At 36.1% G+C, this 16873-nt stretch overlaps 2 protein-coding genes across 3 annotated transcripts; one reads left to right on the top strand and one right to left on the bottom strand.

Moving 5' to 3' along the window:
• Positions 1-570: 570 nt before the first annotated feature.
• Positions 571-10469, top strand: LOC306883307 (histidine--tRNA ligase-like). 2 transcript variants are annotated; one of them, XM_079438475.1, is made up of 14 exons: positions 582-704; positions 1294-1571; positions 3665-3754; positions 3844-3963; positions 4043-4138; positions 4898-5023; positions 5155-5262; positions 5811-5909; positions 6785-6878; positions 6991-7118; positions 7579-7833; positions 8618-8734; positions 9723-9869; positions 10126-10469. In XM_079438475.1, exons 2-14 carry the CDS (start codon positions 1461-1463, stop codon positions 10177-10179), a joined length of 1545 nt encoding a protein of 514 aa, XP_079294601.1. In that variant the 5' UTR covers positions 582-704; positions 1294-1460; the 3' UTR covers positions 10180-10469. The 2 variants fall into 2 exon arrangements, with proteins under 2 accessions (XP_079294602.1, XP_079294601.1); XM_079438476.1 differs by lacking the exon at positions 1294-1571 and having other exon boundaries at positions 571-704.
• A 368-nt stretch (positions 10470-10837) lies between these two features.
• Positions 10838-15818, bottom strand: LOC306883354 (dead end protein 1-like). Its single transcript, XM_079438544.1, has 4 exons — positions 15766-15818; positions 15474-15579; positions 12838-13299; positions 10838-11873 (listed from the first exon to the last, which is right to left on the bottom strand). The coding sequence occupies exons 1-4, from the start codon at positions 15787-15789 to the stop codon at positions 11332-11334; spliced, it is 1134 nt and encodes a 377-aa protein (XP_079294670.1). The 5' UTR covers positions 15790-15818; the 3' UTR covers positions 10838-11331.
• Positions 15819-16873: the final 1055 nt, after the last annotated feature.

Raw genomic sequence — 16873 nt, 5'->3', positions numbered from 1 at the left:
GTAGTGAAAAAAACAGCCACCATAACATTACAGTACCAAAACTAGTGTATACATTACAAAGATATAGATAAGTTACCTTATTCTTTATTTTTTATTTTTTTTAAACACCACTACTGCTAATTATATAATAATAATAATAATAATTATAATAATACAAATATTTTTTTAGGTATAAATATCTATTAATGTCTATTTTTGGTATAAATTAGAAAGACTTATAGAATAAATATAAAATATAATACAGAGAATAAAATTTGAGCATATATGTATTATAAATATGCATGAAACTAGCTGGAGCACTACTATTATTATTTACTTTAATTTATTTGTTATTCCATTTATCAAAATAAAAAAACAGTTTTGGTAAATTACAAAGATATAATAGAGAAAGATATGGTTATGAACATGCATATATTATAAATATGCATGAAACTACCTCTAGCACTAATACAATTTAATTTCTTTTTAAATAACAATAACAACAACAACAACAACAACAAATAATAATAACATAATTTTTTTTTTTTTTTTTTAAACGTTTCATCGTCCCCATGTTTTCTTAGCGCCCCTAGCGTTCATCTGCGCATGCGCAGTGCAGTTCCGTCTGAAGCACCATGGCTGATAAAGCACAGCTACAGGAGACGATTAAAACACAAGGAGAAGTCGTCAGGAAACTGAAATCAGAGAAAGCGAGTAAGGAACAGGTTAGTATGAGATCTGAAGCGTTTCAAAGATCAATGGCTGCCTGCGGTATCTTTCATGTAAGAAAACGGGAGATCACAACTGTTTACGTCTAGGCTGCATGACAGGTTATGATCTGATTGATTGTTTTTAATTTATTCCATTATCATTATTCAATATTTAATGAATGCATTAGACGTGCGGCATGATGCTAACTGTTAGCCAGCTGATGCAATCTATCAGTCCTGGTGGACATCATTAGTGTATATAGATGGATGAATATATCTGTAATGATATTATAGTTATAGTGACTGCTGTAGATGGGACGCTATTGAGTGTCCAGTGATAAATCACGTGATCAGTGATTGTAAATGAGACTCATTATTGTACTTCAGTATGTCTAGTACACATCTATAACATATGACAAGTGTATGTAAAAGAGAGGCAAGTTAAGTCATATATGGGGTATTTATATTTCATGGAGTGCTATAATATAAGATCTAAGAGGTGTGGCATGTTTCTAGCTCAGTTTGGGGGTGCTGGTTGATTTTGATGGCCTCCTCTCATGTTTTGCTTCCTCATTGCTGTGATGCCTCTCTAATGGGCCCCTAGTGACAGGGTTGTTCACCACTTTTCTCCTGTTCTTCCTGCTTGTTGGTGCGGCTACCATCACCATCGCTGCACACCTGGATTATCCTCGCTGTTTGTGGGATCGGATGGTTCACCTGCTTTTGGACTCTATGGTATTGTGATTGTGGTGTGTGTTTGGACTGTGCATAATGAACGCTCTGGGGCTGGTCTCCATGCGGCTGTGTGCTGGACTCATGGGCCGTCGGTCTGCTGTGAACCTGCCATCTCTGCGCTTCTCCTCTGGAATGACTTTATCACAGGTACCTTTTTATTTCAGTCACAGTCCAGTCACTGCTCATCTTATGACTTTACATGCTGCCTGTCGTCTGCTTGCGTCCTGTTTCCCCATCCAAAACAATACTAAACTTATTGAAGAACAAAAATAAATGTACTAAAAGGGTAAGAAAATAGCAGGTCAAATTTAACTTCAAAATCAAGGAAAATATATATGTAATTTCTTACTATTTATACAGTACAATTTGGGGTTAGTAATAATAAAAAAAAAAAAGATGCATTAAATTGCTCAAAAGTAACAGTGCAGACATACAGTGCACAGCATAAATGAGTACACCCCCTCTGAATAAATATAAAATATGTATTTTCTTAATGATCACTAATATAATTCATGGAAAGATTGTAAAATTGAAATGTATTAAACATATACTTAATAAAAACAACAAAATAAATGCCAGTATTGTCTGTAAGATAAGTAAATTGTTTAAATGAAGGACTACAGAAATGAGTACACCCTAGATTTAATTCAGCAAATGTATAATATTCTAGTACTTAGGATGTCCTCCAGAACTTTAAGTGTACTGCTCTGACCCTTCTTGGCACTGAGTGTACAAGTTCATGATAAATTTTTGCATCTGTCCTGTTTATTAACTCCTGGAGGACGACCTCCTTGAATGGTCTGGTCTTTAATGGGGAGTTTTGCTCAGCTCGTCTCTACTGAATCCCCCACAGCTGCTCCAGAGCGTTAAGATCGAGTGAAATACATGTCCACTGAAGGATTTTCACCTTGGGAGAATGAATATCTTCATTGTCATGCTGAAAAAATGCCCAGTAATGCAGGGAATGAGTGGAGGGTAGCATCTTCTGTTTCAAGTTTTTGTATTTCATCACACAGTAGTGTGTGAATTCATGACAGCGTTGATAAAGCACAAGTCTCTCACACCTTCAGCACTCATACATCCCTATATAAGAGCTTTACTACCACTGAACGTCACTGTGGGTACCAAGCACTTCTCACTGTACTCCTCCTCTAGCAACACCAGAACATTTTGGATGCATTTGGATCCTAAATGATTGACTTGGTCTCTTGAGACCAGAGTATGGATTCCCAGAAGTCTCTGTTTTGTAAATATGGGCCTTGGAAGAAGTTAAATGAGTTTATTTTGCTTTGGCTACAGTAGGTAATTCTAGTGGTGACAACCATGCATGTCACTTCTGCAGACTGATCATACTCTGTGAGATAAAGTGCCACTTTTTTCATAGCTTTTGCCGGCTCAGAGACACTTGCATGTTATTTCTCCTGCTCTTTTTCTAGCAAATATTCACTCATCAGTCATCACTAAATGAAAACTTAAAGTGAAGACCTGATTATTTCAGGAGCCTTGTCACAAGTCCATTGTTTTTGAATGTCGGTGCTACTTCTGCTATATTTTCACACTTAAAACAATAATTAGGTATTCCTCTTGTAACATTGTCCTCTTTTATGCTAAGAAATAGGTCAACTGGCAGTTCTCTCCCAAGTGGTTCCACTGCTGCCAGCATTGAGTATGATTCAGTGGGCTATTAAACACTTTTAATTGTCAGGAAATTACTTGTCTTTAAAGGTTTTGGTTCAATATACTTACCTGTTGATCAAAAATAGCCTTAAACCTATACACTTTTTTTTTTTTTTTTTTTTACGTTTTTAGTAATTTTCAGGAGGGTGTGCTGATTTTTTCAACACAACATTTGATAAGACCGTTATTTTAAATCGTAAGGCTGAGAAAATAACAGGTCATTTGAAATCTTTTTTTTTCACCCCCCATAATGCAGACTTCATGCAGACAGAAATAAAAAAATTAAAATAAGCATTTAAATGTAATTTAAAACAACAAATACCACCATGATGTATTGAGATATTTTGCATTACAAGAAAGAGAATTGGGGTAAAAATATTACATTTTCAGGAAAAAAAAAAAAAAAAAAAAACACAAGGGGAAAATAAATTTACAAAATGGGGTTCTTTTTAAATTTTAGGCTAATAAAAATGGCCTAGATATTTTCTTGGCAAGTTTCATTATTCACCCAGGAGCAATTTCTGCATTTTCATTTTTCTGAAGGTAAAAACTTTGTTTTTCAGATTGATGAAGAAGTGGCCAAACTGTTGCAGCTCAAAGCTCAGCTGGGAGGAGACGAGGGAAAACATGTGTTTGTTCTCAAGACCGCCAAGGTATATAAACAACTGACATTTTAGACACACGGGTTTGTTTGAAGTGAGCCATTTTGCAGTGAGCTATATCTTTCATTTCTTCTCTGTAGGGGACCAGGGACTATAACCCCAAGCAAATGGCTATCAGAGAAAAGGTTTTCAATATCATCATCAGCTGCTTTAAACGCCATGGTGCTGAAACCATCGATACCCCCGTCTTTGAGCTGAAGGTCTCTTTAGCAGTTACGCATTCAATCACATAATTGCATTCATTCACCATAATGACCCTGTTTATATGTGTTTCTGTAGGAAACATTGACGGGGAAGTATGGCGAAGACTCCAAACTCATCTACGATCTGAAGGATCAGGGAGGAGAACTTCTGTCTTTGAGATACGACCTCACTGTATCCATCAGACATGCGTTTATTGATCTAATATTGAATCTTTTTGCAGACACATAGCTGGTGGGGAAAGTCAGATTGATTTGCATCTGTTAGCTTGTTTGATTTAGACTGAAATTACCATTTTTCTCCAAGGGACTCGGGACAGAAATTATCAAGTGATAGCCAGAAAAAGCATCATCAGACAAACAAGTCGTTGCATATTCTCAGTGTTTCTGAAATCTGAGTGATTTTTTTTTTTTGCTGTAAAAGCTATTTTTGACACATGTATGTGTACAATCTATGGAAGCCTGTTTCTGCCACTGAATAAAAAATAAAAAAGGTTATTGTGACTTTTTATCTCACAATTCAAACAAGACATCGCAACTGAGAGTTATAAAGTCAGAATTGCGAGATATAAACTTGCAATTCAGACTTTTTTTCACAGAATTGTGAGATATAAACTCGAACTTGCGCGTTAAAGTCCAGTTTTGAGGGGGGGGGGGGGGGGGGGGGACTATGTTCTCAGAATTGCTAGGAAAAAAAGTCAGAATTGCGAGTTTATATCTCAAAATTATGACTTTTTAAGTCGCAATTGCGATTTATATCACGCAATTCTGAGAAAAAAACTCAGAATTGTGAGAAGTCACAATAACCTTTTTTATCTTTTTTATTCCGTGGCGGAAACGGGCTTCCATACAATCTCACCATAACTGCATAACATTTTTTTTGAAGACTCAACAGTGCTGTCAGCATTTGGCTCCTTGACTTTTTTCTCCTCAGGTCCCATTTGCTCGCTATCTCGCGATGAATAAAATCACCAACATTAAGCGCTACCACATTGCAAAAGTGTACCGCAGAGACAACCCGGCCATGACCCGGGGCAGATACAGGGAGTTCTACCAGTGTGTGAGTACCTCGCTCTAAAGCATCCTTCAATATTATTAGCTGTTATTATTATTACTACTTGTAGTAGTAGTTGTAATAGAATTATTATTATTAATATGAATGTAAATAATTCTTGCTCTTTGTGGCTGCAGGATTTCGATATTGCAGGTCAGTACGATGCCATGATCCCTGATGCCGAGTGTCTGAAAATTGTCTACGAGATCCTGAACGAATTAGATCTTGGAGATTTTCGTATCAAGGTTGGTTGCTGGTCGACATGAGAAATTCGCAGTATTATGAGCTGGGTCTGAAAGTTGAAAAATGCTGCTTCCGCAAGGCAACAAGGCACGTCATAATCCAATGACCTTTTCACATCCTGTTTGCTGAGATGCTTTCATCTGATTGATTTTTGAAGGCAGCATAGATGTATCCTTTGCTGCCTATGATATCCCACTATCCGGTGCGTTCCATTTGGTGACAGTTGATCTTTAAATAATAAAGATGGCGTCTAAAAGTTGCACTGTGTAACCAACTTTGTACACTTTTAATATAATTTCTAGTGAGAAATTAGTATTGTAGTAATTAAATATGGGCTTCGTTATAATCCGAAGCTCTCTCTATTTTATTGTAGATCGTTAAACTACTATGCTGCCTCAGAAGCCCGTCCTAAATTGTGCCTGCAGAGTCAGTGAGGCAACATGTCAGCAGCCTATGCTTTCAGAAGCAGCTATGGTCATTAGTCTTTGTAGAACCTCTTGTTGTGTATTTATCAGTTTGAGATGGGATATTCACTGTTGTGGTGTTTCAGGTGAATGACCGACGCATTCTAGATGGAATGTTTGCCGTGTGCGGCGTTCCTGATGAGAAGTTCCGCACTATCTGCTCCACAGTGGACAAACTGGACAAGGTGAGAGATCAAACTTGAGCATTAACATTAGGTGACTGGAGAAATGCTTTCTGTTACAAGAGAATATTAGCATTTTTTTTAAGTCGTAATAAATGTTAATAATAGAATAGAATGATAATAGAATCCATTTAAGGTAGGGCTTGGTATTGACACAGATTTTAAGAATCAATCAAGTCTTTGATTTGATTCGATTGCGATTCAATTAATTTTCCATGAATTTAAATGCATAACAGGTGCAGTGCATTTCAGTTATTCTTCAGTCTCAAAATTAAAGCTGTAAATTATACAGGGAACCCTGCCAGTTGGTACATTACTATAATATTGAAGGTTAAAATTAACAACAGTCATATTCAATCAACTCTCAAAAACAGCTGTATACAAACAATGCAGTTTTATATAAACTTTTCAATTACATAATTTCTATTCCTGTTTGTTGCTGAAATATTAAACGGTGGCTGTCATAATTTTTCAGTTTGAATATACCTGTATCTGTCATCACTTACAGTTTAAATAAAATTAAAAAGTAATACAGTGCCTATATTTATCAAAATGTTTTTCTCTGGAGTTGCTTTGTCTAGCTGACAAAATAAGTTGGTTGGTGACGTTGTTAACGTTGACATTGTTTACAAGCTGTGCTTCCACAAACTGATGTGCTACAGTGATCTGTCACGGCACATTAAATAGTGTCAAAGCAGTATTTATTGTTAGAAGTTTGTGATAAAATTAGCAGAATTTGAAAGCTGAGACTTCAATGTCTAAAGTAGCAAAGCACAAAGCTTATTGGAATTATTGAGTAGTAAGCACGCAACAAATTATTTGTGATATGATTGAACCCAGCCCTAGTTTAAGGTCTGAAGTGCTTGTTTTGTTTGTAGATGGCCTGGGAGGATGTAAAAAAGGAGATGGTGAATGAGAAAGGTCTTTCAGAGGATGTGGCCGATCGGATTGGGGAGTATGTTAGCATGCAGGGTGAGTAAACATTCATCACACACACATTCCAAAGTCGCTTGCAGTCGGTTTTTACCTGACCAGATATGTTCCCTCTTGAATTTTCCTACATCTGCTGACCTTTAACCTCCAGGTGGACAGGATCTGGCCGAGCGGCTGCTTCAGGACCCCAAACTGTCCCAGAACAAACAGGCTTGCGCTGGGCTCACGGATATGAAGCTGCTCTTCGGCTACCTGGAGCTCTTTCAGGTCACCGATAAGGTGAGTTCAGAGGTCAAGAACGCTTCGAAAGAAACTTCAGTTATTTTCTATTGTGCTTAATACTGATCAAAAGGTGTGTAGAGAAAATGCTTTTACTCTGCAGTCTTTTGTAATTATATATTTATCCATCAAAATAATTGCATTTATCTTTCTTATATTTACAGCTAGTTAGAACAACAAAAAAACAACAACCTCAAAATTAACTTGAAAAAGATGCTATATCACGTCACACCTGATTATTTTTTTTGTATGCTCCACATGCATCTTCCTTACATTTTATGATCCGTTAGATAAGAAATACACACCCTATAAAATTTATTAGATGGGTGTTTCATTTCAGTAAATGCAGTTATAATTTCATGTTCATTATTTCTTTATTCACACCCATTCACTGTCTGCATCTGTGATCTTGTTCTTTTTGTTTGCCCTCATTAACTTTTAAATCTCTCTCTCTCTCTAGGTGGTGTTTGATTTGAGTCTGGCTCGAGGATTGGATTACTACACTGGTGTGATTTATGAAGCCATTCTCTTCCAGTCCACTCCCGCAGAGCAGAACGGGGCGGATGAGGCTGGCTTGAGCGTTGGCAGCGTGGCCGGTGGAGGGCGATACGATGGTCTGGTGGGCATGTTTGACCCCAAGGGCAGGAAAGTGCCCTGTGTTGGTGTCAGCATTGGGATTGAGAGGATTTTTTCCATCATGGAGCAGAAGGCCGAGGTGAGTGAGAGAAAGAGGTTGTATAATATAAAAAAGCGGTTGAAATGGTATTTGCAACAAAAAAACTGGGAATATTAATGTTTAGCTTTAAATATTTAATGCTTTTTAAACATTTAGAAAGATCAATGGTTTATTTTTAATATTTATTTTAATTATTTAATGCTATTTAAAATTTACGTTCAATTTTTTTTTTATTAAATACAATTTTAGAATGGAGCCACTGTATTTTAATATGAATGGTATTTAAATTTAAAACTGGGAGTATTAATGTTATTTACATTTATTTATTTGCATGTATTGTTTTTAATGAATTATTTAATAATAATAAGATATTTCAAATTTATAACTGGGAATATTAAGAGTTCACTTTAAATATTTATTTAATGCTTTTTACACATTTGGGAAGTTTAATGGTTTATTTTTCATATTTATTTAATACTATTCAAATTTTTGTTCACATTATTGAGTACAATTTGTAGAACGGTGCCACTGTTTTTATGATAAAAGTTATTTGAAATCTTAAATTTAAAAACTTTTAAAATAATATTAATGGTTTATCATTATGGTAAAAATCGTTTTAATTACTAAATGCTTTTTAAAATTGATTTCCTTATGAGTTAATTTTTAAAATGGTGCCTCTGGTTTTTATTATAAAAGGTATTTATAATCTGTGAAGATTAATGGTTTATTTTTAAATATTTTAGTTATATAATTATTTTTATTTCACCAAGTTCATTTTTAGAATGGTTTAAATAGAAATGTGGAATGTTCTCATCTCCTCCAGACATCTTCAGAGAAGGTGCGCACCACTGAAACTCAAGTGCTGGTGGCCTCAGCGCAGAAGAACCTTCTAGAAGAGCGACTCAAACTGACCAGCGAGCTTTGGAAGGCCGGAATCAAGGTTTGTGTATGCTTGAATGCAGGGATTAAAGTTCTCCGTCGCTACGACGGATTTCTGTCATTTGCAGGGTTCCCACCTGTCCTTAATGTCTTAAATTCACTTTTCATAATTTTAAGGCCGTAAATATGCTTAATTTCTCAAATAGTGTAATTAAAGCATAGAGCCATGTGTAACATATTAGATCCGTGCATGAGGTCTTAAAGAGACAGCAGCCTAAATAAACCTGCTGCTGTCTTTCATAACACAGTGAAGACAATCCATTGTTATTTTACAGTTGAATAGATTATAGTTAGACCTAACTGAAAACATTTAAGTACTGATAATTTAATTTGTATCTTGTTATTGTGCTATTGATTGTCATTCATTTATTTGTTCTTATTGTATTATTTACTTGTCTTTGCTAGGTAAAATAAATTCAATTCTGAGTGCAGGTGATTCTTGGGTGGGGAGGGGGCGTGGTCCATGGGAAATAGTCCTGCCACCACAGCTGGATAAAATCCTAGAGCAGGGGTAGGCAACGTCGGTCCTGGAGTGCCACTGTCCTGTAGAGTTTAGCTTCAACCCTAATGTGGTGAGGTTTTTTCAGGGTTGGAGCTAAACTCTGCAGGACATTGGCACTCCAGGACTGACGTTGCCTACTCTTGTCCTAGAGGAAACAGAGAAAAATGCATTTACAAAGGTAAAAAGAAAATGCCCCTGTAAATCACTTTGAGTCAAATGTCACCTCGTATTAAGGCAAAAATTTTTTATCAGAATGTTTTATCATTGATTAGAAGGTGCTCCCAAATGTTTTAAATTAGGAGGACAAGCGCTCCTAATTACAAGAAGAAGAACACGGCTCTTAAACTGGGTGTGTGACGCGTATGGCTGTGGAATGGGATTTGGCCCGAGGAAATATTTTCAGTCAAAAGATTTTTTTTTTGCCTTAACACCTGTGAATGTCATTTCAAGATAATCAAAATGAATTTGGAGTTGTATTGTGCTACAGGCTGAAGTTTTATATAAGAAAAACCCGAAGCTGTTGAGCCAATTGCAGCACTGTGAGGAAACTGGGATTCCACTGGTGGCCATTTTAGGAGAACAAGAACTCAAAGACGGAGTCGTCAAACTGCGCAACGTGGCCAGCCGAGAAGAAGTGCGTTTGATAGTCTTGCAGATTGTTCACTCTTTGACATGCCTTTTAACAACATTTTGACTGATTATAAAACAATTTTATGCATTTTCAAACTAAACGTTTCGAACAGGCTACATTTGTCACACAATATTGCATGTTTATTCATCTTCTTGAAAATAATTAGTTTACATTTCTAAACCTCAATTTTTGGTAGTCCGATCAAAAAAAAAATTAAGAATTTTTAAAAATCACTAATATGTTGTCTGGTTTCCTGTAGGTTGATGTGCCCAGAGTGGATCTGGTGGATGAGATCAAAAAAAGGACCTTGTAGTCTTAAAAAATGTCACCATACAGACGGAGGACGACAGTGGACCCATTTACCAAACGCCAGTTATCAAACACTGACATTAAGGAGAGAACAAATTCATTGCCTGCTCTTTTAAAATGTGCTTGGATTATGTCAGATATATCAATACATGAGTAACTAAGATATTTTGGTTGTTATTTTTGTTTTAATGCCACATGCAAGATGCTACTTTTGTCTCTAGACCTACATTCTATGTAACTTTGTCTTTAAGACAGCCATAAATATTAGGATTGCAAATTTAATTTAATAATTGTAAAAAAAAATATATATATTAAAAATATATTTTAAAATATTTAAAGTAGTAATATTTCTTATACATTATTGTAGTTTCACAGCTTTTAAATACAATTTTCTACTTTTTCAGTAGTAATTATGCAAGTTGTGATTTTACAGCTTTAAATTAAAATGCTATTTTACCAAATATTGTTTTACAATTTTACATTTAATATGGATTCAAGTCATTAATATAAAGTCACAACATTTTTGAAAGACGTCTCTTAACCCATGTGATTCGAGGCATCATTCATATCTGTAGCCATTTTCTGTGTGAAAGTTTTGACTTGTTACCACAAGTATGAACAATAGCAATACATCCAAGTCATTATCAGGGACTTGAGCAATAGCCTACACAAGAATCATTTATCGAACAACTTATTTATTGTACAAAAGTCATTTATAGTCAGCACAACCCATCAAACAAGGAAACAAGAGCACACCATGCAGTCAACCAATGTGACAAACACTCAAAACAAATCGTGAAAAATCAAATACGGTGAAAAACACTCAAAATAAGTAGTTGTGAAAACATGCAATCATCCAAATGTGATGAGGCTGACGAAAATAACAAATGATTAATATTACATTAAAATACCATAAAACATTATACCAACAAGAACATAAAAATACTTCAAACCTCTTTCATACCGCTGAATTCAAGAGCTTGTAAAATCAAAAGAAATCCACTGCCCAGATTGGCTTTTTTCCTCCCCTTTAACATTAAACTAAATACTTGTTTAATTATTAATTTCCACTCATTCATCTGAAACAGTACATGCCTTCAAACCATAATACTGAACGTAAAACTGATAACGTTGCATTACATTAACAGCTCAAAATTTAGAAAGGTCGCAAGCTTGAGACCTTACAGATGGTTTGGATTACCAGCTCGGCGACGGCTCGATAAACCTCCTCCTTCGTGGCCTGAACGCTGGGGCCTGGAAGGATCTGGATAACCCCATACAGGGGAATAACAAAGCATGGGATCAGGACTTCATAGCTGAAGCGGAGGAAGCCGTCGGAGCTGGCGTGATGGTAACGGACTTCATACTGCGGCGTGCCGAGTCTGTAGACCTCGCACATCCACTGCAGCAGAGACACGGCGTCGCAGTTCACGGGGCCTTGTGGCTTCATCTCATCTCTCGGAGGGCCGGCCAGACCCCCCACAGCCCTGAAGAAGGACTGGAGAGGGGGGTGGGCCGGGACAGCATGAAGGGAGGGCTGAGGGTGCAGGTTGGGAGGGCTGATGGAGGGTTTGGGGAGGGGATTCAGACCAGGTGGGGTAAAGGTGCCAACTTCTTGTCCGGTCTCAGATACATGCTTTGACTTGGAGAAGGACGTCCATTTCACGGTAATGGAAATGCCGTAATGCTTCTTAAAAGCTGAGAAGACATAAGAAAAGAAAAAAAAAAAAATTAAGAGAAATATTTCAACATTATTTGTTGAATGTTACAATATTTTCCTCTTACTCCAGTATTTATATATGCGTGTTGACATACAGAAAAAAATAAAATAATAATTATATATACAAGACGACAGCATAATGTTAAAAAGCACCAATCCTCATATTTTTCCCACCTCATTTTCTGGCCTAAAATTGATAAAAAAAAAAAACAATTTGAATTACAAACAAAATTACGACATCATCATCATCATCCTATCTTCAAATAAAACAAATATATTACACAATCATTTGAGGATTTTTTTTTCAAACTGCTTCCAAATGTATATTTATGCATTTCATACCATATATGCTGCGGTTCAAAATTTTGGGAGAGGTAAGAATTTTAAAAGATTATGAAACATCACTACAACGTCAAATTAAAATTTTCTATTTGAATAAATTGTAAAATTAATTTATTCATGTGATGAATTTTCAGCATCATTACTCCAGTCTTCAGTGTCATGAGATCCTTCAGAATTCATTATAATATGCTGATTTAAATTATTGTAGTATGTTAATTTGCTGCTCAAGAAACATTTCTTATAATTATCAATGTTAAAAACAGTTAAGCTGCTTCATATTTTGGTGGAAAACATGATAAAGGATTTTTGTAAAGGATTCTTTGATAAATAGAAAGTTTGAGAGAACAGCATTTTTAAAAGACATTATTTGTCACAATCTAATGCATCTTTGCTGAGTGAAAGTATTAATTAAAAATCCACACACACGAGTAGATTAATAAAATAAACCTTTATGTACTGCTTAATGCATACTACACAGTATATACACAATATACTGTACTACAAATTCCCATACTACACATGCAACATACTGCATAACACTTTCTTTTAAAATAATAGCCATTCAGTTAGTAATCCAAATATTTCCATGTCCCGGCATACCTTGCATAAGCACTTTCTTGGCCATAGATGCGGCGTAGTGGGAGGAGTAGTTCACTAGAGCCACAACCTCTCTCCCTTTGGGCCCGGCCATCTTCAGCATGACATCCTCCACACCGTCAGACACCATTCGCAGCACCGTCAGCAACTTCACCTGATTTATGCTAGTCGGAAGATCCCCCAGACGTAGCTGCCGCTTCTCCGTGCTCTTGTGCACAGTCAAGCAGCCCCCATCCGGCAGACGGTAGTGATGCAGGGTCATGACGGCGGTGGAGGCGGTGACGGGGTCGCCGTACTTTGCGTAGGCGAAGCCTCGGTTCTGCCCGCTGAAGTTCATCATGAGACGAAACTCGTAAATAGTGCCAACGCTCTGGAAAAGAGGGATCAGGCGGTCCTCGTAGATGTCACGTGGGATCTGGCTGATGAAAACCTCACAGCCAGGGCCGGGAACAGGACCTTGCCAGCCTGGAGTAAGAGAAGAAAGTAAAAAAAGGAGTGATAATTTGTGTTTCCTCAAAAACAAAAGTGACTGGGTTTACATTTCAAAAATATTTCATGATTAATGTTGAAACTAATTTGAGAATGGTATGAGAGAGACATACATGGACACATTCATAAACACACACTTAGACATGAAGTCATCATATAGATAAATTCCAATTTATATATTAATTATATACACTTTTGCCAAAATACACTTTTTTTTAAAGTGCTTTTAATAATTATAAAAAAAAACTATATAAAAAACCTTTTTAGCTGTAACTTCAAAGCTTCGTGATTTTGTGTCGACTAGCAGTCAAAGTGTGACAGAAACATCTCATAATAAATTATGACCATCATAGACACTGAAATGCTCAGACTGTCAAGATCTGACTTTATAAAGCATATATAGTTTGAGAGATTTCATAGTACATTAAACTCTTGAAAATATAAAGATCAAGGCAAATAAAAATCCTCACAATATGATCCTTTAAAAGTATAACTATACTCTGAAAAACTGATGAAAACATCACATAAGCCCAGGGGCCTGTACCATGATGGTAGATGAACAAATTCAGAGTTATAGGATAAGTTTTGAGTTGACAAATCCAAACCACTCCAATCTGGCTTTGTCGGTACCATGAAGCTGATCATCAACTTTCTCTGTCAACTCAGGCTTAATCCTGAGTTAATGGAGCGTGTGCACATGAATGTGTGACATCAGCGGCGAACAGCCAATCACAACACAGAGCAAGTGTGATTCACTTCTCGCGAGAGCCAGCGAGATTCAGAACTATTTTGTTAAAGGTTAAGAGATTAAAGAATATGAGGAATTTAAACGCATTTCCACTGAAGTACTTGTCCATGAAAGAGGACAAATAAAGGAAATTATCTTGCTCTATAAGTGCAGTCACAAGTTAAACTTGTGAAGTTAGTTTATATAGTTTATCATATATAGTGATAGAGACTCAAACATGTAAGGTCACATTTTAAAGCATTATCTATTGATTCTACCACTTATTTATATTACATATGATCTGTATATATTAATATTTATTTAAAATGAATGCTTTATAATAATTGTTCAACTAAAGGTGCTTGTGTGTAATGGAGTAATAATAATACAAATCTTATAATAATTATATAAATCATACGTAAATTGTAATTATCAGTGAAGCCAGACAATTTCGTTGTATCTTTTTTACGGTACTTCATAGTGACCTTTAATTTGTAGAAAGAGAAACTGGGGGAGTGACTTTTTTTGTGTCATACATGTGTCACTTTGCTCACATCTGATTGGTCCAATTTCAGTTTGCAATCTCTAACTCAGAACATAACCTGCCCCAGAGCAGGTTAGCCGTGGAGTGTAAGTTACTATGGCAATGAACGCAGCTAAAAGCCAAGCCACTTTCATGGTATCTAAAACCCAGGATTGGTGCAAACTAAACTGAAACTTACCTGGCTAGCCAGCTAATCCGGCTTCATGGTACAGGCCCCTGACCAGACTCAGATCAAAGCTGAAAATTAGATGTACTCATTGAGTACAAACTACTAAGGAAGTACTATCTACACACTCATGATTTGTTACCTATAACTCATTAGGGATAATATTCCTAAAGTTAAGTATAACAAATAAAACAGATATTACTTAAGCAGAAAATAGTGTTGGTGTCTGATTTAAACAGGTTTTTTACATCTAAAGTGATCAACACTTTGGAATTTAAGTTCACTCATCTACAAATTTTGCTTTAAAAGGATCTTGAACTAATCATTTCAATCAAGCAATAATTAAAAACATCCAATCAGCAATAATTGAGCAGCAATGAGGACTTGCAGCCTAATTGAGCTCCAGGTGTCCATGTTTTAATGGAGGTAAAGACCAAGCACAAAAGAGGCATGGTTCAAACTTTCGTATCAGTTCTACATGACAAGCCGTTCTAAACCCAAGATGATGGAGATTTATTCCTAAAACCTCTAAAAGGAAAAGTAAACGGCTTGTTTCTGCTCTGCTTAAAGTTATGAAGGAAAATAAGAGGCCATGTGCTACAGCTCTGTCTTCATCCACACCATGCTCCAGTCTCATGCTATGAGAAATAAAGTGCCACAGGTTGTGTTTTAATTGCAAAAGGCTGATCTCGGTTACATTCAAGAGTACACACCCGGAGGAGGACCACCATATTTCCTCTGCCCATTGACCTGTGTTAAAGTGATTGAGCTTTTCTGCATCCATTCCTGTAGTGCCTTCAGTCTCTGCGGGTTCAAAACCTGCCAGAAATCAAATTAGAGAGGTGATGTAACGCTTTCCATCTCATATCGATGAGCTGAAGTGCTCTCAAACGCCAAAGTGTGATGACACGAATAAACTCATGGTGCGTAAAATTCTTACTGCGCAAAGTTTTGGCAAAACGAGTGTGCTGTTTATAAATATTAACTGTAAATAAACTCGCTCACCTGCTGTAGCTGGTGTCCCTCCATGTCGCTGTCCACCTGTGATTGCACACCTGTAAATTGGTGGAAAAGTCAATCTAAGGTCATTCAAATAAAGCTCAAGACTCTGGAAACACTATTGGACACACTTGAGGAAAGGGGGCGGGTTCTGCGCAGCGCGCTCAACTTTCAGTCCTAAATAGAGATGGTGCTGATACTTACACAATTAAGATTTTATAGACGGCTGTTAAATTTATAATTGTTCGTGTTTGCATGAATGAATCTGTTATGTAACTTTTAAAAACTGGTTTAATTGGGGGAACAATAATTAGAGACGTTCCTCTCTTCACCAGCAGGTGGCAGCTGTGCATGAACGGCAACATTGTTACTGTTTGAAAACATGTTTCATTACATCTTTCGAGAGTCATATACAGGTGCTGGTCATAAAATTAGAATATCATGAAAAAGTTGATTTATTTCAGTAATACCATTCAAAAAGTGAAACTTGTATATTAGATTCATTCATTACACACAGACTGATATATTTCAAATGTGCAGATACGTTTTTCTTTTAGTTTAGTTAGCTATGTATACAAAACAGCAGGATGTGTAGATCTTCCTGTGTTTTTATTCCAAGGGAAAATGTTGTGTTATTAGGTTACCTGTTGGGCTGCAAGTGCAAGTCTGCAGCCAGACCCCATGATGTATTTGTTTTGTAAGCGTAATATTTCTTGCTTTATTTTTTTTTTTTTTAATTTTATTATTATTTTTTTTTACTCCCTTTTTTCCCACAGAAAATTGGATTGAGAAAAACAGCAGTGGATGCTTTTAACATGATTTGTGTTTTCTTGTTTTTGGACATTCCGTTTGTTTTCATAGCTTAGTTTTTCTCTTTGTCTTGCTTTTTTATATATATATATATATAGAGAGAGAGAGAGAGAGAGAGAGAGATTTATTTTTAATTATATTCTAAATATTTTTTTTTCCAGAAAATGATATATATGCAATATAACAATATTTATTCATGAATTAATAATATTTTTGTTTATGGTAAATGGATTCCATTCACTGAAATAAACATACATGATGATTTGGAATAGCTAAATATAGTAGGCAAGTGTACACTGCACAT

Source organism: Barbus barbus (assembly GCF_936440315.1).
Source record: "Barbus barbus genome assembly, chromosome: 17".
NCBI classification, from domain to species: domain Eukaryota; kingdom Metazoa; phylum Chordata; class Actinopteri; order Cypriniformes; family Cyprinidae; genus Barbus; species Barbus barbus.
The sequence above is the reverse complement of the archived record's forward strand: the minus strand, read 5'-3'. Positions and strand labels throughout refer to the sequence as shown.